The sequence below is a fragment of the Hyla sarda genome, chromosome 4 (assembly GCF_029499605.1).
Source record: "Hyla sarda isolate aHylSar1 chromosome 4, aHylSar1.hap1, whole genome shotgun sequence".
In the NCBI taxonomy this organism is placed as follows: Eukaryota; Metazoa; Chordata; class Amphibia; order Anura; family Hylidae; genus Hyla; species Hyla sarda.
Window position 1 is genome coordinate 380,604,938 of NC_079192.1, and position 23,681 is coordinate 380,628,618.

Sequence of the window (23,681 nt, forward strand, 5' to 3'; positions counted from 1 at the left end):
GAGGTGTCAGCAGTGAGCACTGAGGTCAGACAAAAGAAATTAAATAAAAGAACCTCCTGTTGAGCATACAGCAGCTGATAAGTACTGGAAGGGTTAAAGGGGAACTCAGATAGTCAACTTTTGTGGTTCTGTTTACTTACGGTTTCTGTGTGATTGCACTTTGTTTATTTGTGCGTTTATTGCTCGTTTGGCCCTTCTTGTCCCCCAGTTTGCCATTGTCCATATCAATGGATTTCCTGTTCTTTGCCATTACGCGGACTACTTGTCCCAGTAGTCACTAGGGTAGATATTTTCAGCTTTACTTCCGGACGCGATATTCGTGAATGCCAACCACTTTTTTTTTTTTTTTAAACACATCCGATTCCCACCCTCCCCATTTCCCTGTTCCGCCTACCAAACTTGTTTGTTCGGCGTCTATCTGAGCCTCTGAACGTGTGGGAAGATAACATGCCGACAACAGGGGCAGGGGAAAAAAAGACTTGCGCCAATTCATGAACGTCAGCACTGACGATTTAACAACATGGTGTCGACACACAAACCGCGGTGGACAACTGTCATGCCGAACAAGCAAAACTACAGAACATCCGCCAGGAAAAAGAGATAAGCGAAACACACACACAAGCATGGGATATTTTTAACAGAAGAATGTTAGTGAATTACTTTAGCTGCATTGTGTCAGCCTAAGAAAACACATTTTTGAGTACCAGAGTTCCCCTTTAAGATTTTTAAACAGAAGTAATTTACAAGTCTGTATAACTTTCTGACACCAGATGATTTAACAAAAAATAAATAAATAAATAATTCCACCGGAGTACCCCTTTAACCTCTTAAGGACGCAGGGCGTATGGATACGCCCTGCATTCCGAGTCCTTAAGGACGCAGGGCGTATCCATACGCCCGTGGGAAATCCGGTCCCCACCGCTAGCCGGTTGGGGACCGGAGCCGGATGCCTGCTGAAATCATTCAGCAGGCATCCCGGCACATCGCCCAGGGGGGTCCTGAGACCCCCCCATGTCGGCGATCGGAGAAAATCGCATGTCAATTCAGACATGCGATTTTCTCCAATTCCGGGCTGATCGGGTCTCTGGTGACCCGATCACCCGGAAAATAGGGCTGATCGGAGTTGTCAGCAACAACCCCGATCAACCCAAAGGATTGGAGTGAGATCGCAAAGCTGCGATCTACTCCTATCCCCTGCCATTACTCAGAACGGAGTTCTGACCAATGGCAGCGCAGGACAGGGGGTTGCCATGGCAACCCCCCGTTCTGCCCGCCCCTGGATGTCAAGGGGCTCTGGAAAGAAGATGGAGGCCGTACCTGCAGGAGAAGATGCCTGGGGACCTGGGATATTCGCTGGAGCCTGCAGGATCCTGATCAGGTAGGGAATCCACAGTGGGGGGGGGGGGGGGATTGAAAGTGAAAGTAAATCGATCTTTACTGTGGCAACCACTAGGGGGGCCAAACTGCAACTCCCAGCATGCCCAGAGAGCCAAAGGCTGTCTGGGCATGCTGGGAGTTGTAGTTTTGCAACATCTGGAGGGTCACAGTTTGGAGACCACTGTTACAGGGGTGCCCAAACAGTAGCCCTCCAGATGTTGCCAAACTACAACTCTCAGCATGCCTCGACTGCCCAGGCATGCTGGGAGTTGTAGTTCTGTAACATCTGTCCCTTCAGATTTAGCAATTTTCATGACATTTTTGAAAATTGCTGCTCTACTTTGAAGCTCTCTAATTTTTTCAAAAAGCAAAAATATGTCCATTTTATGATGCCAACATAAAGGAGACATATTGTATTTGTGAATAAAAATAACATTTATTTGTAATATCCATTTTCCTTACAATTAGAGAGCTTCAAAGTTAGAAAAATGCAACATTTTCAAAATTTTCATGAAATTTTGGGATTTTTCACCAAAAAAGGATGCAAGTAGCGCCGAAAATTTACCACCAAAATAAAGTAGAATATGTCACGAAAAAACAATCTCAGAATCAGAATATTCGGTAAAAGCATTTTCGCGTTATTAATTTGTAAAGTGACGGTGGTCAGAATTGCGAAAAAGGGCTCAGTCCTTAAGGTGAAAAAGGGCTGTGTCCTTAAGGGGTTAATGATACCACCGAAATTAACACGACCATCCACTGCCAGGTCATTCACTGAGAACTACGGATTGAGTGTCTATTCTACCGTGTCTTGGGCAAAGAGCTACTTCAGAGATCTGCAGCATAACCACAGATCCTGGTCAGAATCTACTAGCTTCTTGTTAATAGAAAGGCTCTTATATTTGGGCATGATTGACTAGATCACCACAAAGGGAATACATTTACCTTTTTTTAAATTAATTTATTTTTTACACATTTTTTTAGGGTATACAAAGTGACCAAAAATATGCAATTCTGGGCCTATACGCCATTGCCCGTGCAGTTTACCGATTATGTTTTTATAGTTGGGACATTTAGGTACGCAGTGATACCACATGTTTATTTTGTTTACATTTTTTTTAAATGGGAAAAAGGGAGGCGATCCAGACTTTTATTAGGGAAGGGGTTAAATCCCATTTATTACTTTTTTCTTAATTTATATTTTTACATTTACACTAATTTTTTTGTCCCATAGGGTACTATTACATACAATCATTGGATTGCATACACTGAACAACGCTATGCAATGCTATGCCATAGCACTGATCAATGTTATCTGTGCTCTATTGTTCGAGTCTGCCATGGCTGACTGGAACATAGGAGCTCCGATCGAAAGGTGAGAAGGCAGGTAAGGACCACAGTGGTCCCTATCAGCACCGATGAGCAGCTGAGATTTTTTTTCTATTTTAGTTATTCGCCGCAATAAGGGATCGTGGTTGCTGGGACCATCCTGTTATAATGCATGCTAAGCTCCTGAGCTGTGCGTCCTTAAGAGTTAAAGGAAATCATTCCTATACAATCAATATATAAAAATAACCAAAAACATAAGTAATGCCACATGCAGAAATGTCTAAACTATAAAAATATACGGGGACATTTATCATTGTTGCTTTAGTAAGCAAATTATGTAGGCATTTTTCTTGCTTTGGTTTTTTCTTATGTGTGACACATTTATCATACTATCACAGGGGGTTGATAAATTTGGCTTGCATAAGCAAAAACCAATAAATCACTTTTGAATTCCCTTTTTTTTTTTTAGCACACACAAGCAAAAATCACTAAATGACTCCAGAACAGCACTTTGTAACCCCCACTTCCTCTCCTCTGTAAAAGAAAAAAAAAAAGTGTGAGAATATATAACATATAATATAATTAATAAAACATTTTCCTATTACCCCTTGTGAAAATGAAAAATTTGGGATAACACCAGTATTTTAGTGAAAAAAAATAAAAACATTTTTACAACAACATGCTGGTGTAGACCCCAACTTTTTCATGAGGGGTTAAAGGAGAAAAAGCTCCCCAAAATGTGTTAGCCAATTTCTCCTGAGTATGGAAATACCCCATAGGTAACCCTAAACTGTTGCCTTGAAATATGACAGGGCTCCGAAGTGAGAGAGCGCCATGTCCATTTGAGGACTAACTTAGGGATTTGAATAGGGACGGCCCCGGATGCAAAAATTACACTTGTCTCCAATACCAAAATTACGCTACGGCAGTGTTTCCCAAACAGCTGGTGGCTCCATTTTGGAAACCGTGTAGTGCAAGACATTTTTTATTTTTATTTGAGGGGGAGACTGAAGGGGTATGTGTATATGTAGTGGTTTTTTTTCCTTCCAGCTGTTGCAAAACTACAGCTACTAGCATGCCCTTTGGCTGACTGTGCATGCTGGGGGCTGTAGTTTTGCCACAGCTGGAGGCACATTGGTTGCAAACACAGAGTTTGTTACTTAACTCAGTGTATTGCAACCAGTGTGCCTCCAGCTGTTGCAAAACTACAACTCCCAGCATGTATGGTCTATCAGTGCATGTTGAAAGTAGTAGTTTGCAACAGCTGGAGGCACACTGGTTGTGAAATACTGAGTAGTGTACACTGTCTAACCAGTGTGCCTTCAGCTGTTGCAAAAACTACAACTCAGCATGCAGCGACAGCTGAAGGGCATGCTGGGACTTGTAGTTATGCAACAGCTGGAGGCATAATACTAACACTCGCAGCATGCCCTTTAGCTGTTCGTGCATGCTAGGGGTTGTAGTTATGCAACACCTGTAAGCAGACAGGTTGTAAAACACTGAGTTTGTTACTTAACTCAGTGTTTCCCAACCAGTGTGCCTCCGGTTGTTGCAAAACTACAACTCCCAGCATGCCCAGACAGTTGGGCATGCTTGGAGTTGAAGCCTTTGGCTGTCTGGGCATTCTGGGAGTTGTAGTTTGGCAACTCCTAGAAGGCAGCAGTGAAGATCACTTACCACTGATCTTCATTGCTGCCTCCACCGATGCCTCAGCCACCGCCTCCTTACTGCCGCCGGTCCCTCGCCGTTCCAGCACCCGCCACCATCTTCACCCTTCACCCCACTCTGCCCGGGCATCCAGGGCCGGGCAGAGCGGGGATCTCAACTTTAACACCCCCCCCCGAACTGCCATTGTCGGTTAGTCCTGACCGACCAATGGCAGAGGATAGGAGGCTCCTATCCTTTAGGATGATCGTGGCTGTCTCAGAGCACCGATCATTCCCTATTTTCCGGGCTATTGGGTCATCAGAGACCCAATCAGCTTGGAATCGCCGCAAATCGACGATCAATTCAGATTGCCGACATGGGGGGACTCAGGGCCTCCCCAGGGGTTTGCATGGGATGCCTGCTGAATGATTACAAGTACCAGGGAACAAGGGCATACCTGTACGCCCTTAGTCCCCAACAGGTTAAGGCAGAAAAAGAAAAAAAAAAAGAAAAAAAAAAAAAAAAAAAACACACATTGGCGGCCTTATATAGGTTTTATTTTGTTTTACTTTACAAACAAAATATAAAAATAAAATTATATTTTTTATATACATACACACACACATCCCTATATACACTTCTCATTCAGAGTTTTCTTTGTTTTTATGACTAAATATTGTAGATTCACACTGAAGGCATCAAAACTATGAATTAACACATGTGGAATTATAGACATAACAAAAAAGTGTGAAACAACTGAAAATATGTCATATTCTAGGTGGAAAGTGTCCAAGTGCAGTCACAAAAAACCATCAAGAGCTACAAAGAAACTGGCTCACATGCGGACCGCCCCAGGAAAGGAAGACCACCTCTGCTGCGGAGAATAAATTCATCCGAGTCACCAGCCTCAAATCGCAGGGTAACAGCAGCTCAGATTAGAGACCAGGTCAATGCTGCACAGAGTTCTAGCAGTAGACACATCTCTAGAACAACTGTTAAGAGGAGACTGTGTGAGGCCTTCATTGTAGAATATCTGCTAGGAAACCACTGCTAAGGACAGGCAACAAGCAGAAGAGACTTGTTTGGGCTACAGAACACAAGGAATGGACATTAGACCAGTGGAAATCTGTGCTTTGGTCTGACGAGTCCAAATTTGAGATCTTTGGTTCCAACCACTGCGTCTTTGTGCGACGCAGAAAAGGTGAACGGATGGACTCTACATGCCTGGTTCCCACTGTGAAGCATGGAGGAGGAGGTGTGATGGTGTGGGGGTGCTTTGCTGGTGACACTGTTGGGGATTTATTAAAAATTGAAGGCATACTGAACCAGCATGGATACCACAGCATCCTGCAGCGGCATGCTATTCCATCCAGTTTGCGTTTAGTTGGACCATCATTTATTTCTCAACAGGACAATGACCCCAAACACACCTCCAGGCTGTGTAAGGGCTATCTGACCAAGAAGGAGAGTGATGGGGTGCTACACCAGATGACCTGGCCTCCACAGTCACCAGACCTGAACCCAATGAAGGCAAAAGGGCCAACAAGTGCTAAGCATCTCTGGGAGCTCCTTCAAGACTGTTGGAAAACCATTTCAGGTGACTACCTCTTGAAGCTCATCAAGAGAATGAGTGTGCAAAGCAGTAATAAAAGCAAAAGGTGGCTAGAACCTAGAATGACATATTTTCAGTTTCACACTTTTTTGTTATGTATATAATTCCACATGTGTTAATTCATAGTTTTGATGCCTTCAGTGTGAATCTACAATTTTCATAGTCCTGAAAATAAAGAAAACTCTGAATGAGAAGGTGTCCAAACTTTTGGTCTGTACTGTGTGTGTGTGTGATATAGATATATAGATAGATAGATAATATATATATATATATATATATATATATATATATATATATATATATATTATCTATCTATATATCTATATCACACACACACACACACAGTACAGACCAAAAGTTTGGACACCTTCTCATTCAGAGTTTTCTTTATTTTCAGGACTATGAAAATTGTAGATTCACACTGAAGGCATCAAAACTATGAATTAACACATGTGGAATTATATACATAACAAAAAAGTGTGAAACTGAAAATATGTCATTCTAGGTTCTAGCCACCTTTTGCTTTTATTACTGCTTTGCACACTCATTCTCTTGATGAGCTTCAAGAGGTAGTCACCTGAAATGGTTTTCCAACAGTCTTGAAGGAGTTCCCAGAGATGCTTAGCACTTGTTGGCCCTTTTTGCCTTCACTCTGTGGTCCAGCTCACCCCAAACCATCTCAATTGGGTTCAGGTCCAGTGACTGTGGAGGCCAGGTCATCTGGCACAGCACCTCATCACTCTCCTTGGTCAGATAGCCCTTACACAGCCTGGAGGTGTGTTTGGGGTCTTTGTCCTGTTGAAAAATAAATGATGGTCCAACTAAACGCAAACCGGATGGAATAGCATGCCGATACAAGATGCTGTGGTATCCATGCTGGTTCAGTATGCCTTCAATTTTGAATAAATCCCCAACAGTGTCACCAGCAAAGCACCCCCACACCATCACACCACCTCCTCCACACCAGCACACCTGTGAAGTAAAACCATTTCAGGTGACTACCTCTTGTATCTCAACAAGAGAATGCCAAGAGTGTGCAAAGCAGTAATCAAAGCAACTGGCTACTTTGAAGAACCTAGAATATGACATTTTCAGTTTCACACTTTTTTGTTATGTATACAATTCTGAAATTATTCAGCAGGCATCCCGTGCCAATGCCCAGGGGGGTCCTGAGAATTCACGGTCATACGGGCCTCCAGTGACCCTGAAGGGATAGGAGTGAGGTGGCAGGGGTGCCACCTCTCCAATCCCTGCTACTGGTCGATCAGAAGCGAGCGACCACTAGCAGATTTCGCGACAGCGATGACTAGCAGTTGCCTAGCAAAATCTGGAGGGCTAACAGTTTGAGACCACTATACAGTGGTCGCTAAACTGTAGCCCTCCAGATGTTGCAAAACTACAACTCCCAGCATGCCCAGGACAGCAAACAGCATGCTGGGAGTTGTAGTTGCGTACCTCCAGCTGTTACATAACTACATCTCCCAGCATACCCTTCAGTTGAAGGCACAATGGTTAGAAAATACTGAGTTGAGTAACAGAACCTAACTGAAGGTTTTCCAACCAGTGTGCCTCCAGCTGTTGCAAAAGTACAACTCCCAGCATGTACAGTCTGTCAGTACATGCTGGGAGTTGTAGTTTGGCCCTATGCAATCCCTAACTTTGTCCTCAAATGTGCATGGCGCTCTCTAACTTCGGAGCCCTGTCTTATTTCAAGGAAGCACAACAAGAAAAATGGAGTCACTTTATAGAAATATACAAAATCCAAAGTTTATTAAATCACATATATAAAAACACATTGGAGGCATAACACACTCAATGGGGGATAGAAAACAAAAACACCAAGGTGTCACACTGTACCCGGTTCATTAAAAGTAGTAACATATGATAAATATTATATATTATATATACACACACATATACACAATAAAGAGCTACAAAAAAGAAAAAACAGCCCTATAGTAATTAGTACATACTTAGATAATGCACGGTCCCGGGGAACAGGATGACACCACCCCAACGCAGCGTTTCGGACAAGCCTTTGGCTTGTCCGAAACGCTGCGTTGGGGTGGTGTCATCCTGTTCCCCGGGACCGTGCATTATCTAAGTATGTACTAATTACTATAGGGCTGTTTTTCTTTTTTGTAGCTCTTTATTGTGTATATATATCATATGTTACTACTTTTAATGAACTGGGTACAGTGTGACACCTTGGTGTTTTTGTTTTCTATCCCCCATTGAGTGTGTTATGCCTCCAATGTGTTTTTATATATGTGATTTAATAAACTTTGGATTTTGTATATTTCTATAAAGTGACTCCATTTTTCTTGTTGTGCTATTATGTATGGGAGTTCATACTAGCTGTAGTGGTTTGGGTTTACTTCTGCACCTTGAGTGCATTACTATTAGTAATTGTATTAATATATATATATATATATATATATATATATTTTTTTTTTTTTTCAGTCAATATATTTTGACGCTTTATAGTAACCCTATCCTTTTTGTGTTTTTTGTATTCATGCTTATTTCAAGGAAGCAGTTTAGGGCCACATATGGGGTATTTCCGTACTAAGGAGAAAAAGCCCCCCAAAATTTGTAGTGCAATTTCTTCCTTTACCCCTTATGAAAAGGAAAAGTTGGGGGCTACACCAGCCTGTTAGTGTAAAAAAATTTTACACTAACATTCTGGTGTTGCCCCATACTTTTTTTTCCCCGTTTACCTCTTGTGAAAATAAAGACCCCCAAAATGTGTAACTCAATTTCTCCTTAGTACGGAAATACCCCATATGTGAGCCTATCGATTAATGGAATAATGGAGATGTATGGATCCTTTTCATGGATTATTGTATCATGTCATGAAGATTGGGATAATAAAGATACACTGAGGGTATCTAGTTTGGGCATAATTGGATTATGCACTATGGATAAGTGAGGAACTCCTGATTCTCTCGGAAATTATTAAAGATCTTCACTTAAGAGATATTGGAGACTAATGCATGTGGAAATTGGAACTCTGGCTTAAAAGCTGCTATTTCGGGACTGTTCATATAGAAATAATCATCACTTTTGAGAATATATGTATAGGATTTTGCTGAAATGTAATGACTGGTGTGTAATTCTATTCCCATACTCTTCTGGTGGATACTCTTTTGGATTCACATCCTTCTTGAGCACTAATTGATATGATGTAAATGTGGATATAATTGGTTACGTTTGGTGAAAGTTAAATAAAATGTGAATCTAGGCTTTACATAAGTGTCTTTGCTAAAGGAGGAGGTGCCTGTGGTCCAATGCAATGTTTGAGTGAACAGTTTGAATGAATATGGACCAGTGAAACCTGGGATGTAGGGTGTTCCAATAAATCAAATAGTATTAAGTATATTAAGTTGATGTGGATGTCTTGTGGCGATCCACACTATATGGTGATCTGACAGATCATTTAGGGATTATGTGTGTTATTTTATAGAGCAACTAAGGGTGATGAAGTTATTAATGCATGAAGAAGATTTATTAATAAACAAAGGGTGATTTAGTTTATGGTATTAGGATTATGAAGGTGAACTAATGATGAAAGGATTTTATATATGTGAGACTATAGGCTAACTAATTCTCTAGATCAATAAAGGGTGACATTTTCCTTCACTTTTATTTAGTAAATATATGATATTAGATAGGATGTCTGGTATGGTAACAAAATATGATATTGAGCACAACGTACAAATGATATGATACTAGGTATTATGGTAATGTGAATACTATATGGTCGATATATTTGATATTGTTTATGTGGAATATATGGCTGTTATATAGGGTACATAGAATTTTTCTATATTTTTCTTGTAATATACAGGATATATGCCAATTATATGCGGGGTAAATAAGGTTTCGTATATGCGCGAGGTATGGTTTCTTTTATAGTATAAGTAGAAGTTAAGATAAATTGTTTTGCTGTATAGGGTACGAGGTTTGTGCACATATGGGTTGTGAATTTGGTATTGAAGGACATAACTGAGGACGCAGGCGCACTGGGAGACTAATGTGCAGGCACTGGTATAAGAAAGTGTAACATAGCGCATGAGATATGAGAGCGCATGCGCTGATGAATGGTGATGGGTTCGGAGGAGCAGTATGTGTCGAATGAGAAAAGCGCATGTGTGCGGATGCAGAGACAGAAAGGCAGTGAATCTGTGTACACCCGGAAGGACAAGTGGGCGCCTGTTGGCATCCTAGCAAGCATGTGTGTATGTCTCCACAGACTAAGGCGATAGAGCTCGCCGAAACGCGTCACTTGTGATCCACGTTTGGTGTCCGTGTGTTCTTATACAATAAAACGGCTTCCTTGCTTTGGACCTGCAGTGCTGGACTTTCCTTTCTTGCCAAGTTTGCATTTGTACGTGGAGTCCACACGTTTCCGTGCACTGAGACGGGGAGTGGTGAGCTGGACACTGCGTGAGTGTGTGTTCTATGTCTCCACAGACCACCAGGTACCTCCTCCTCATGCTTATTTTAAATTGTGTGTATATAAGACAGGAACTGTGAAACATGGCACAACACCCCTGAGGAAGTTGCCGACAGGCAACGGAATGCGTGGGGTCTAGAGGGGCACCCCGTGAGGCTATTCTTCATCTGTTGTCCATAGCCTGCTTACTCAGTGTTATGGATATTAGCTGTATACAGGTTGTATTATTATGGTGTTTTTGCCTACAGGTATATTATATATATTTTATTTAAATGGGGAAAGTGGTTCTATGTAATTTATATTGTCTTCGTAATTGTTTGGTTACATATATTAGGCTATTTGGACTACTGCAATATTTATGTATTGATTAAGGGGAGGGGGGTGTCCTGGGAGTAGTTCCCTCCTATTTTAGGGGGGTTGCCCCCGTTGTGTACTGGCCTTTTTAGATTCTTTTGCTTGTTGTACTGTTTATGTGGAAATCTCAATAAAATTCTTTTCGTTGTATATGAATAATGGGTGTGCACTTAATAGAACATCATCTTTCTTGTGTTGTAGTGTCCAGACTGTCACATGTGCTCAATGGGAACCTGCTTTCATCTGTGAAGAGCACAGGGCGCCAGTATCAAATTTGCCAATCTTGGTGTCCTCTGGCAAATGCCAAACATCCTGCATGGTGTTGGGCTGTAAGCCCAACTCCCACCTGTGGACATCGGGCCCTCATAACACCCTCATGGAGTTGGTTTCTGACAATTTGAGTGCACATTTGTGGCCTGCTGGAGGTCATTTTGCTTTGCTCTGGCAGTGCTCCTCCTTGCACAAAGGCAGAGGTAGCGGTCCTGCTGCTGGGTGGTTGCCCTCCTACGGCCTCCTCCGCGTCTCCTGGTAGCGCCACTATGCTTTGGACACTACTCTGACAGACACAGCAAAATTTCTTGCCACAGCTCGCATTGATGTGCCATCCTGGATGAGCAGCACTACCTGTGCCACTTGTATGGGTTGTAGACTGTCTCATGCTAACACTAGAGTGAAAGCACCGCCAGCATTAAAAAGTGACCACAACATCAGCCAGGAAGCATAGGAACTGAGAATTGGTCTGTGGTCACCACCTGCAGAACCACTCCTTTATTGGGGGGGGGGGTGTCTTGCAAATTGCCTATAATTTCCAATTTTTGTGTGTTCCATTTGCACAACAGCATGTGAAATTGATTGTCAGTGTTGCTTCCTTAGTGGAAAGTGTGATTTCACAGAAGTGAAACTGACTTTGAGTTACATTGTGTTGTTTAAGTATTCCCTTTATTAATCTTTTTTGAGCAGTGTAGTTTAGCAACAGCTGGAGGCTCAGTGTTAGTTAAACCGCCCATAAACCAGTGTTTCCAAAAGGGAGGATACCATAAATGTACTAACCAATTTTTTGTGTATTTTCATCTTATAATTTCAGATCCGTGTATGGAGAGGACTTCTTTGGATTCGGTAGACTTTGTCGATGACCATTTTTAATTTTTTTTATATTAATAAAATGTTTAACGAGGGCTTATGGGGGAGTGTTTTTGGAATAAGTTTTTATTGTTGTGTTTTTTTTCTAATTCACGTTACAGGCTTAGTAGTGGAAGCGGTCTTAAAGACTGAATAGGGTTAGACCCAAAACAGCTAGCGCTAACTGGCAATTACTACCCCGGTACCCACCGCCACAGGGGTGTCGGGAAGAGCTGGTACAAACAGGCCTGAAGCATCAAAAATGGCGCTCCTGGGCCTAAGCGGTAACAGATTGACATTAATTAGGCTGGGGAGAACCAGTAACAATGGTCCTCGCTCACCCTGGTAACGTCAGGGTGTTGCTGCTTGGTTGGTATTTGGCCGAGAACGAAATTATGCTGAACCCCCACACCTATTTTGCATATTAAAAAACCCTGCATAGCGTTCCCCCTATTTTTAATTCTCAGCCAAATGCCAACCAAGCAGCAACAGCCTATCATTGCCAGGGTGGGTGAGAACCATTGGTTCTAGCCCTCCCCAGCCTAAATAACACCAGCCTGTTACCGACTAGGCCCAGGAGTTCCATTTTTGATGCTCCCAGCCTGTTGGTACCAGTTCTTCCCAGCAGCCCGGTAGCGGTGGGTACCGTGGTAATAATTGGTGGTTAGCTCTAGCTGTTTTTGTGGCTAACACTAAGCCCAGCTTAGTAAAAGGACTGTCTATCAGACAGCTTCCACTACTAAGCCTGTAAAGTAAATAAAAACACAACAACACTTTTTAAAAACTTTACTTCCAAAAAACACTCCCCCACAAGCCCTCGTTGACCATTTAATTCATTTTGAAACAAGAAAAAGAAAAAAATAATAAAAAGTCAGTCATCGACATAGTCCACCAATTCTGAAGAAGTCCTCTGCATACACTGATCTGAAATGAGAAGAGGAAAAAAAAAAAACGGAAAATTAATTAGTACATTTATGGTACCCTCCCTTATGAAAAATGCCCATAAACCAGCGTTTCCAAACAGGGAGCCTCCAGCTGTTGCTAAACCACAACTCCCATCAGGGTAGTTGCGGGCGGGTGTCTGGGTTGCTGAGCCGGCCGGCTCCCAGAAATACTATACTACACTGTAATTTCATATTTCCCAGGCGGTGGCGTGATTGGCCTGTTGGTATCTTGGCATCGCCCGGAAAATATGAACTATACTACAGTGTAGTTTAGTATTTCTGGGAGCCAGCCAGCTCCGCTGCCCCGGCCCCTCATTTCCCTGGCCCCCCTCTGCTCATGTTCCCCGCCTGTCCTAAGCGCACAGAGCCCCGCCCTCACTTCCTCTGCACAAAGACACACGCATAAGCTGCAGGGACAAGACAGTAATTTTTCCATGTTCAATGCCTTTCGATAATTGTACTGTCTTTAATCTTATTTACCCACATAAGACAGTTTTACTGTAAAGTGCACTGCGTAGAAACTAAAGACCCCAAAAGTTGCAACGTTTTAGTTTTCAATTCCCCCCCATAAATAATCTTTGTTGCACCATACATTTATGGTAAAATGAAAGGTGCCATTACAAAGTACAATTGGCCATGCAAAAAAAAAAAAAAAAAAAAAAAAAAAAAAAACAAGCCCCAATATGGATCTGTGGATTGAAAAATAAAATATATAGCTCTTAAATGGGCAGAGTCAGATTCTAAAACTTTTTATATGTTGTACATCTTGGCCAAACCTTATCCTTTCTAATATACTTCACAAGATTATGTTATTTCATTTTCATAAAAATCATGGCTTATACAGAACAAAAAAAACAAAAAAATAAATAAATAAAAACACTAGGGGGTCCCCAAACCATCCAGAACATAACGCTGTCTGGCTCTAGCATCATCTTTGTCCTAGCTGAAGCACACAATCTGGGATTTAAGTGAGGGACTAGCACTCCTCTGTGCTCACTCCTGTCCTATGAGACAGAGGAGGGGTTATAGAGCAGCCTGCAGTGATTGGATGAAGAGACCCTACACAGCAGACTCAGGGCAGATGTGAATGCATGGTGAGTGAGGCGGGCTCAGTGCTTGCCTCGGACATACCCCTTCCAGAGCAGTGTATGTCAGAATGAGTGAGCAGCATAACCGAGGGATTTGAGAGTCAAATCAATACAGAAGTTACATAAAAAAGGGAAATCACCTACTAAGCATATATAAAAGTCTTTTTTCCGTGACAGGTACGCTTTAAAAAGGTGAGGTGAAAAAAAAAAAAAGGCACAAAAAAAATTCCACAAAAACGAAGTCCATGGTGTGGTAAATTAAATCAAACAATCCATCATACAGCTAGAGTTGACATTATAAAGAGATGCCTAGCTAAACACAAACAGTATGAGAAATGTTATCAAGTGTAAATAGCATAACATGGTGAAGCAGCATTATACATAATCATGGTCCTAATTAATTACTTTCACTCCACATGTCAGAAGTTTAGGTCTCACTTCTAAGATCTATTGCGTTGGTGAGTTAAAAACCTATGAAGTGTGTGGCTGGCAATGCAATTTACTATGCAGCAACTCGCAATAGCAGCGGGTCTTAAAGGGGTACTCCAGCTCAAAGACATTTTATCCCCTATCCAAAGGATAGTGGATAAAAAGTCTGATCTCGAGGGTCCCGTGTAACGTCACGATACTCCGGCCCCGTAGTCGTGACCCTTCAGACATGGAGTGATCATCGCTCTGTGCGGCAGAAACAGGTGGGTGCTGCATAAGAGAATGAGGGGGTTCCCAGCAGTGGGACCCCCACTATCAGACATCTTCTCCCCTATCCTTTGGATAGGGGATAAGATGTCTTCGGGCCGGAGAACCCCTTTAAGTCTGAGACCTGGTACAAATGTAAACTTCTGACAAAAGTTCTTTAAATAACTGTTGCTTTTAGAATATACATCCCTTTATCCTAATGACCATATTTATCATGGACAAACTCCTCTGAGGTAGGCAGAGTGGGGGAGAGTCCAATGGGAAGCAAAGTCGTCTTAGTTGCAGAAACCTTGCCCCATCTTTCCTTAGGTCGTGCATAGAAAAAGAAAAAAAAAAAAAAAAAAAAAAACTGCTTTTTCTAAGCTTTCACAACTCCATTAATACATGCACTTACTTTTCTTTTCCTTGTCATGTTTCTTTTTCTCCTTTTTGGAGGATTTAGGATTAGCTGCCTCTCCTAATGCAGCTGCATTTGCTTCTCTCTCTTTCTTTTCCTTCTTAGCCTTTTTATCCTTCTTTTTGGAGTCTTCATCCTCAGAAGGACTCTTGCGCTTTTTGCTGCTCTTTTTTGCAGACAACTTGCTGAGGTCTGAGATAGCTGGGGATATTGTATTAAGGTTCTCGTCTCCTGTGAATGGACTATCAGGGACTAAAGTGGAGGGAGCAGGAGGTGGGGGACTCTTTTGTACCGTCTCCGCTGAAGCAGTCTTTTTAGAGTTTTTTTTTGTTTTTTTGGGACTCCTTCCTTCTAAGAGAGCTAAAATATTCTCTTCTTCGGACTCCAGCAGGCCTTGGAAAGATAAAAAAAAAAAGAAGAGCTTTAGGACACAATATGAAAACCAGTCCAAGTTCTGATGCTTAGATACCAAGAAGGGCACAAGGCTGTTCTGTACATGTACACTTCGGCTGCTGTGCATCTTTCAGTCAAACCTTCTGGCATAACTCCAATACTCCCCCGTCCAAAAACAAAAAGTTCTTGACCTCATCATAGTCTGGTTTCCGCACCCTAATCTCCACAGAAATAACCATAACCAAAGACTAAACATTCTCCTGATTGCCAAATCTAAAGGCAATTTTTCTCTACTGATTGTCCTCATACTCTCAGTATGACACTGTAGACCAGGACCTTCCCATCTGTAGTCACCGCTCCATCAGTCTTAAATGGGCAATGTCATTAACTTTTGTGTAAATAAAAATGTTGATATATTAGTTTAAAAAATTCTCTTTTCTATGTGCAATTCCAGTTTGAAAAGCCAGGTCACTAGGGGTCTCCCTACTTGTCCAGACAGCAGAAGTCCAAAAATGCAGTCTGGACTCCCTATAGCTCGCTCTCTGCCTGTATATGAAACAGAGAGTGAGCTCCGTGCACGGGCGCACGTGGCGTGCCCAATTTACATATCCCTGCCTTCCAACACACTGAAACCACAGCGTGCGTGCGCGACTCCGTGTAGTGCACGGGATAGAGAGGCGGCATCGATGAGAAGAGATGAAGGGCAGGCAGAAGTGAGCCACGGCAGGCTTCAGATGACGTTGCTCCTGCTGGGCCACACCCCCTTCCTCGCTCAAAGACATCCGAGAGTGAGCAGGCATATAGGTCTGCAAAAAGCAAGATTGGGGGCAGAACTTCTGGGAAGTAACTCGCTTTCTTTGCGTTATGCTAGACTCAGACTTTCACTTCCTATATTCAGTCCCTCTCACATCTTTGCCACATGCACTTAAAAACATCTCCAGAATCCACCCTTTTCTCACAGTTGTAACCGCTAAAACGCTTGTTGCTCGGATTCATTCTCATCTTGACTATTGTAACTCTTTACTAATATGCCTTCCCTTCTCTTAACCCTCCCCTCTCCAGACCATTCTTAATGCCACAGTAAAATACATCTTCCTCTCCAGCCTTTACACTGATGCCTCCCCCTGTATCAGTCACTACACTGGTTACAAATTCAGTCCAGAATACAGTACAAAATCCTCATCCTCACCAACAAAGCTCTCCACAGTGCTGCACCTCCCTACCTCTCCTCCCTCATCTCTGTCTACCATCCAACACGTTCTCTCCGCTCTGCTAAGGATCTAAAACTACAGTAACATCTTCTATAATCTGAACCTCACTGCTGTCTCTAAGACTTTGCTCCTGATGCACATTTCTCTAAAATACAGTTCCCTGGATCCCCAGATTTATACCCAACATTCAGTTTTTAACTGTGCCTAAAGACAACTCTTGCAGGCCTATAACATTCCCCAACTGGTCTCCGCTACTATCATTCGACAGTGTGTCTCTATTCTCTATGCACCTTAAAAGAGGTATTCCAGGCAAAACCTTGTTTTATATCTATCAACTGGCTCCAGAAAGTTAAACAGATTTGTAAATTACTTCTATTAAAAAATCTTAATCTTTCCAATAGTTATTCGCTTCTGAAGTTTTCTGTCTAACTGCTCAATGATGATGTCACGTCCCGGGAGCTGTGCATGATGGGAGAATATCCCCATAGGAACTGCACAGCTCCCGGGACATGAGTCATCAGAGAGCAGTTAGACAGAAAACAACAACTCAACTTCAGAAGCTTATAACTATTGGAAGGATTAAGATTTTTTAATAGAAGTAGTTTACATATCTGTTTAACTTTCCGGAGCCAGTCGATATATAAAAAAAAAAAATATTGGCCTGGAATATCCCTTTATACTCTTTGTTTGCTTGTGACTGGTTCAATCACCTTTATGTAACGTATCTTAGGCTGCTTTCACACTATGAAGTTCACCCGTTAATAATTATTTTTCAAACATACGCTTATTAACTCTTGTTAAACAACCCAATTAAAGTCAATGTTTTTTTTTTTCATTTACCTGTTATCACCCGTTACAGCCAGTCATGACTAACGGACGTTAGCCGGGAGAAATAACATGACATGCACTAATTTTTCGCCCGTCACAAAAAAATGGTAAATTAACGGACGTTATTTTTAACATTGAAGTCTATGGCCAATGGACTTTAGTAAATACACCCGTTAATGCCCGTTTTGGGGGGGAAGACATATAGCCTATGTATCTAGCTCCCCCTCCCCCCCCCCCTCCCCAGCAACGCATTAGATATGACCCCTGCCGGCGCATTAATAAATATATACCCCCTGCCGGCGCATTCAATATATACCCTCCCCCCAGCGCATAAAATTTATACCCCCCGCCGGCGCATTCAATTTATACCCCCACCAGCGCATTTATAATGTAGCCTCGCAGCGCTTCTATATACATATGCCACTGCAGCGCTATATGTGAATAGCATTCTAGCAGCAGCAGCCGCCGCCCGATGCTGCTGATAGAAATACTTTTCATACATAGCGCAGTGCCGGCATATGTATATAGAAGCGCTGTGGGGGGGGGGGGCAGATAATGCTATATATCTGTCCCCCAGTGCTTCTATATACATATATCCCTGCTGCGCTATTAATAAAAAGTATTTCTATTAGCAGCGCATAGTGCCGGCAGCCGTCTCCTGACACTATGGTCGCTGCTGATAGAAATACTTTTCATTAATAGTGCTGCAGGGGTATATGTATATAGAAACACTGTGGGGGCAGATAACGCTATATGTCTGCACCCCCCCCCCCCAGCGCTTCTATATACATATACCCCTGCAGCACTATGAATGAAAAGTATTTCTATTAGCAGCGCCGCATAGTGTCAGGAGCCGGCTGCCGGATAATAGAAATATTTTAATAATAGCGCAGCAGGGATATATGTATATAGAAGCACTGGGGGACAGACCGAGTTATCTGATGTTCGGCCATACATGAGGAATAACTGGTCTTAACGGATTAATATTTATTCAGCCGTTAGCACCCGTTATTTCATCCGTTATTAAACGTCCAATTTTTACACAGAAAACAGACTTTTAATAACTGGTGAACTTCAGAGTGTGAAAGCAGCCTTAGTTATAAAACATGGCTGGGCCATTGTATATTCAAGCACTTACTATATTTTGTCTCAATCCCATTCCTCCTAGACTATAAGCTCTTGCGAGCAGGGTCCTCACTTCCCTTATCTAGTTTTGTCCTTATTTTTACCTTCAAAACTTTAACATACTGCATACATCGTGGTGTTTTATAAAAATATTTTTATTAGGCCACCACCACCACCTAATACCTTTTCCCTGCAGCAGGAGTCATGAATGGAAGGTCACAGCTCCTACTGGTAAGGGGAGGGACCCAAAACAATGAACTAATTATTCTTGCACAGATTTTCTTGAAATTGACTAAAAGGTGCACTAGTGGGAGCACACTTTGCACCATGTAGTAGGCAAGATTTGGCACCAACAGCAAATTCTATTAAAAACACTAATAAAAAGGAAGGCTCATTCCCAAAACGATTAACACATAGACCAAGTCAGCCAGTGATACACCTACACCCAAGGTGAACAATAAATGTAACAATAAATAATGCAGAAAGTGGCGCTTAACTTGTTGGGGCGTGGCCTGGCGGTTGAGATGAGCGGTCGCACACTGTAGGTGCTCCCGCTCAGAACCTGCAATTTACCCATCCTGAACAGAATCCTGGAGTCCCGGACCCCACTAACTCACCTTAGGACCCGAGCTATGGCCCCTAAAGTGGACCCCAACAAGAATAAAGACCACAGGGCGGTAGATAAGCTGCAAGATATCACCCACACTGAAAAGCAATATGGTGCCGGGCAGGCTGGAGCGCGCGCTTCTACCTCAGGTACAGAAATACATGGCGCCTCCTCACTGGAATGGCGCACGGACGCGCCAGAGTTAATGCTACCAGGGGTGAGCGATACCCTCCTCCTTGACATACAGAAATGCAAGACCTCACTCACTGGGAAGATGGAGGAGATCAAGGTGGAAGTATGCCTCCTGCAGCAGGACATGCAGAACCTCCGCGACAGAGGGGCAGAGACAGAACACTGCATCTCCACACTTGAAGACTTTGTGGCCCACCTTCCTGCCTCTCTCCGCACAGTGCAGGACCAGCTGGAACTCGCCAGGCAGAAATATGACGATCTCGAGAACCGACTTTGTCGGAACAATATCCGGGTGATAGGCCTACCCGAACACGCTGAGGGCCAGAAACCCAGGACAGGGCTGGATTAAAGACCTCTTTCCGGAGGTATCATTTTCTAAGGCATTTGCGGTGGAGCGCGCTCACAGAGTACCCTCTAAACCACCGGTACCTGGGGCATCCCCGCACCCGTTGCTGGTGCGCCTCCTTAACTGCAACAATAGGGACTTGATCCTACATTCAGCTAGGAGATTACCTGAGATTATGGTCAACAGTAACAAGGTCTCCATTTTCCCAGATTTTTCATCAGATCTTTTTCTGTACACCCCAGGAAGATCTTCACTGCTGTCCTGGACTGCTGACCCCTTGGGTCAGTGCACCCCTATTTTGCCCGTGCTCTTAGCGATCCTGCTTCGGATGTGGGACTGTTATGCCCCCTGAGGGGCCAGGTACTGTGACCCTCTTCTGGAAGCCCCCACCGTTGCCCTGTAGTGCACCCCTCAGGAACCGTTTTTCCTAACATGGAGGACGCTGCCCCCCCACCCCCCTCTCCGTGAATCCCTTCCGCTGTACTCACTGACCCACTTTGATGCTTTACAGAATCCATCCCACCACACACTGCCCTGCAGCCGACCTGGATGTCCCCCCCCCCCCCCATCCTGTATCTCCATGCCTATTGTACCCCCCTGCGCCATGCTTCCCCACTCTTCTCCCCTTTTCCCCCCTGACATCTCCCCGTTGGTTGCTGGCCATTGCATGTCTTGGGGGACCCCTGGAGGACATTGTTGTCCACATACACTTTATAAAGGGGATTAAGGTGGGGTTGTGGGAGTGCCTTGGGGAGCTTTGCTCCTGTCTATACCCCAAAATGCTGCTGATCTCCATGTCTACCCTGCTAGTTGCTCCCTGCGTTTATTCCAGGGCTGTGGAGTCGGACAAAATTTTGGGTACCTGGAGTCGGCAAACAATGCACCGACTCAGACTAAATTTAGAATGGAACAAAAAATAAAGCAAGTTTAAATGTCCCAATTCACAAAAAGTTATAATTAATGACTTCTCTACTGTAAGAAAAAAGACCAATGCATGCAGTGCCTCACGTAACCGCAAAAGGAACATGTTAAGTGACCGTGAAGAAGCATGCTTTTCATGTGCTTCACTATATGGCACGCAATGCACAATTGGGAGCGGCAATACTTATACTTTCCATAGAGTTGTGTTCTGCTGTTACAGGGAACCCATGGGTAACCTAGCCTCTCACTGATAAGGGATTAAGTAAATATGTTTTTTGCAGGACTAGAGACACTTGTATAAGTGAAGGGAATGGAGGGTCAATAGTTCAAGGCTAAAGCTGTAAACCATTGGAAAACTGCTGCCATTCAGCTAAGGCTATAAAAACTTGTAAACTCCGATTGTTAGCTTAAACGTTAAACATGACTATGGGATTCTACTAGGGAAATCATGTTTTACAATAAATGCCCCTTCCTGGATCCTCCCACTGCCCTATCTTCAGCAGCAGATCAGCACACAAAAAGGAGAAGGCAGCAGCTTCTGCCCAACTACCTCTCTCTGCTAGAAGAGCTTAGAAGAACTTGGTGGGACAGCTTCTTGGATTCAACTGTAAGTGTTTATAAATACATTCGTTTATTAATACAGAGGAGTCGGAAGTACAAAAAACTGTGGAGTCGGAACCTTTTTCTACCAACTCCACAGCCCTGGTTTATTCCTCCCTTTCCCTCCACCCTCTTCCAACATTCTCCCCTTGTGGTGTGTTCCCCACTCTGGACTGATACTGCAAAAAAAAAAAAAAAAAACCTCTGCCGTCCCCCTTCTTTCTGTCTGCGGTACCACCCCCTCCCTCCCTCCTCCTCTCACTTTAGCGGCTCCTTATTCTTTTCATCATGCCTCCCCTCTCCCTCCACTCCCACTTCCCCTCCCTTTTCTCATCCCGTCTCCTTTCTCCTTCTCCCGGCCTCCTGTTTCACCCATGCCATTACTTGTCTCTTTCATTCTCCCCCTGACTTTCTGCTACCTCTGTTGATACTCATTGTGTTGGTCCTTTCTTTATGCTTATAGGCCCATGTCTCATTTGTACGACTATTGGGGCTCTCCAATTTTCCATGTAACTGCAGGTTCTCCCCACTAGATGGAGCTGAAGCTCTTCGGATGCTTCTTCAGCAGACTTACTGTTCTTTCTCTATCCATTTGTTTTGTCCCCCCAGTTGTTAGGGGGTTTTGTACTGTCTCATTTCCCGGTCTCATAGCCACCTGTCTACTCTATGTATCTGTTCTCGTTTGTCACTGTGTGTTGTTCGGATGGGCACTGACGTTTTTATATTTCGACTCCCACTATGGCAGATCTTAGAGTGATGTCCTGGAACATCAGAGGAGCCCATACCCCACATAAACGTGCTATGATATTTGCCCACATCAGAAGGTACCGCCCGCATATTGTTGCATTACAGGAAACACATCTTACGCCCGATAGGGCACACCATTTATTTAAGCCATGGGTTCAAAGGTCCCAGCACTCCTTCCATACATGATTCTCTATAAGGGTTACTGTTCGTATCAGTCAGTTGGTTAGAAGGGAGCAAATTGTGGTCCGCAATGCCGTTCTATCTTTATCCATGCATATGTCAATAATGTCTTGGTTGTATTTTTGCTCATTTATAACCCACCCCTGGCATCACTGGATATTTTACATAAAGTGGTCAACTTTTGCTGCTGGTTACCCATCTGCCCATATTTTATGTATGGGAGATTTTAACCCCTTAAGGACCAGGCCACTTTACACCTTAGGACCAGAGCGTTTTTTGAACATCTGACCACTGTCACTTTAAACATTAATAACTCTGGAATGCTGTTAGTTATCATTCTGATTCTGAGACTGTTTTTTCGTGACATATTCTACTTTAACATGGTGGTAAATTTTTGTGGTAACTTGCACTCTCCCTTGGTGAAAAATCCCAAAATTTGATGAAAAAATTTAATATTTTGCATTTTTCTAACTTTGAAGCTCTCTGCTTGTAAGGAAAATGGATATTCCCCAAAAATTTTTTTTGATTCACATTTACAATATGTCTACTTTATGATTTACTTTTGGAAGACACCAGAGGGCTTCAAAGTTCAGCAGCAATTTTCCACAAAATTTTCAAACTCACTATTTTTCCAGGGACCAGTTCAGGTTTGAAGTGGATTTGAAGGGTCTTCACATTAGAAATACCCCATAAAAGACCCCATTATAAAAATTGCACCCCCCAAAGTATTCAAAATGAAATTCGGTAAGTGTTTTAACCCTTTAGGTGTTTCACAGGAAGAGCAGCACAGTGAAGGAGAAAATTCACAATCTTCATTTTTTACACTCGCATGTTCTTGTAGACCCAATTTTTTTAATTTTTACAAGGGGTAAAATGAGAAAGTTTATACTTTCCTTTGTAGCCCAATTTCTCTAGAGTAAGCACATACCTCATATGTCTATGTAAAGTGTTCGGCGGGCGCAGTAGAGGGCTCAGAAGGGAAAGAGCGATAAGGGGATTTTGGAGAGTACGTTTTTCTGAAATGGTTTTTGGGGGGCATGTTGCATTTAGGAAGCCCCTGTGGTGACAGAACAGCAAAAAAAACAAAAACCCACATGGCATACTATTTTGGAAACTAGACCCCTTGAGGAACGTAACAAGGAATTAAGTGAGCCTTAATACCCCCACAGGTGTTTCACAACTTTTGCATATGTAAAAAAAAAAAAAAAAAAAAAAAAAAATTCTCACTAAAATGTGTTTCCCCCCAAATTTCAAATTTTTGCAAGGGTTAATAGCAGAAAATGCCCCCAAAATTTGTAACCCCATCTCTTCTGAGTATGGAGGTACCCCATAAGTTGACCTGAAGTGCACTACGGGTGAACTACAATGCTCAGAAGAGAAGGAGTCATATTTGGCTTTTTGAGAGCAAACTTTGGTGCCAGAACAGCAACCCCCCCCCCCCCCCACATGGCATACCATTTTGGAAACTAGACCCCTTGAGGAACGTAACAAGGCATAAAGTGAGCCTTTATA

At 42.9% G+C, this 23,681-nt stretch overlaps 1 protein-coding gene across 6 annotated transcripts in view; it reads right to left on the minus strand.

Annotated features, from left to right (window-relative positions):
* Positions 1–23,681, minus strand: part of TCOF1 (treacle ribosome biogenesis factor 1) — a 129,204-nt gene that overhangs the window by 23,531 nt on the left and 81,992 nt on the right. For all 6 annotated transcript variants that reach the window (XM_056516937.1, XM_056516936.1, XM_056516941.1 and 3 more), the window contains one exon: positions 15,017–15,412. In XM_056516937.1, the coding sequence (XP_056372912.1) occupies positions 15,017–15,412 (396 nt within the window). The remainder of the gene's footprint in view (positions 1–15,016; positions 15,413–23,681) is intronic.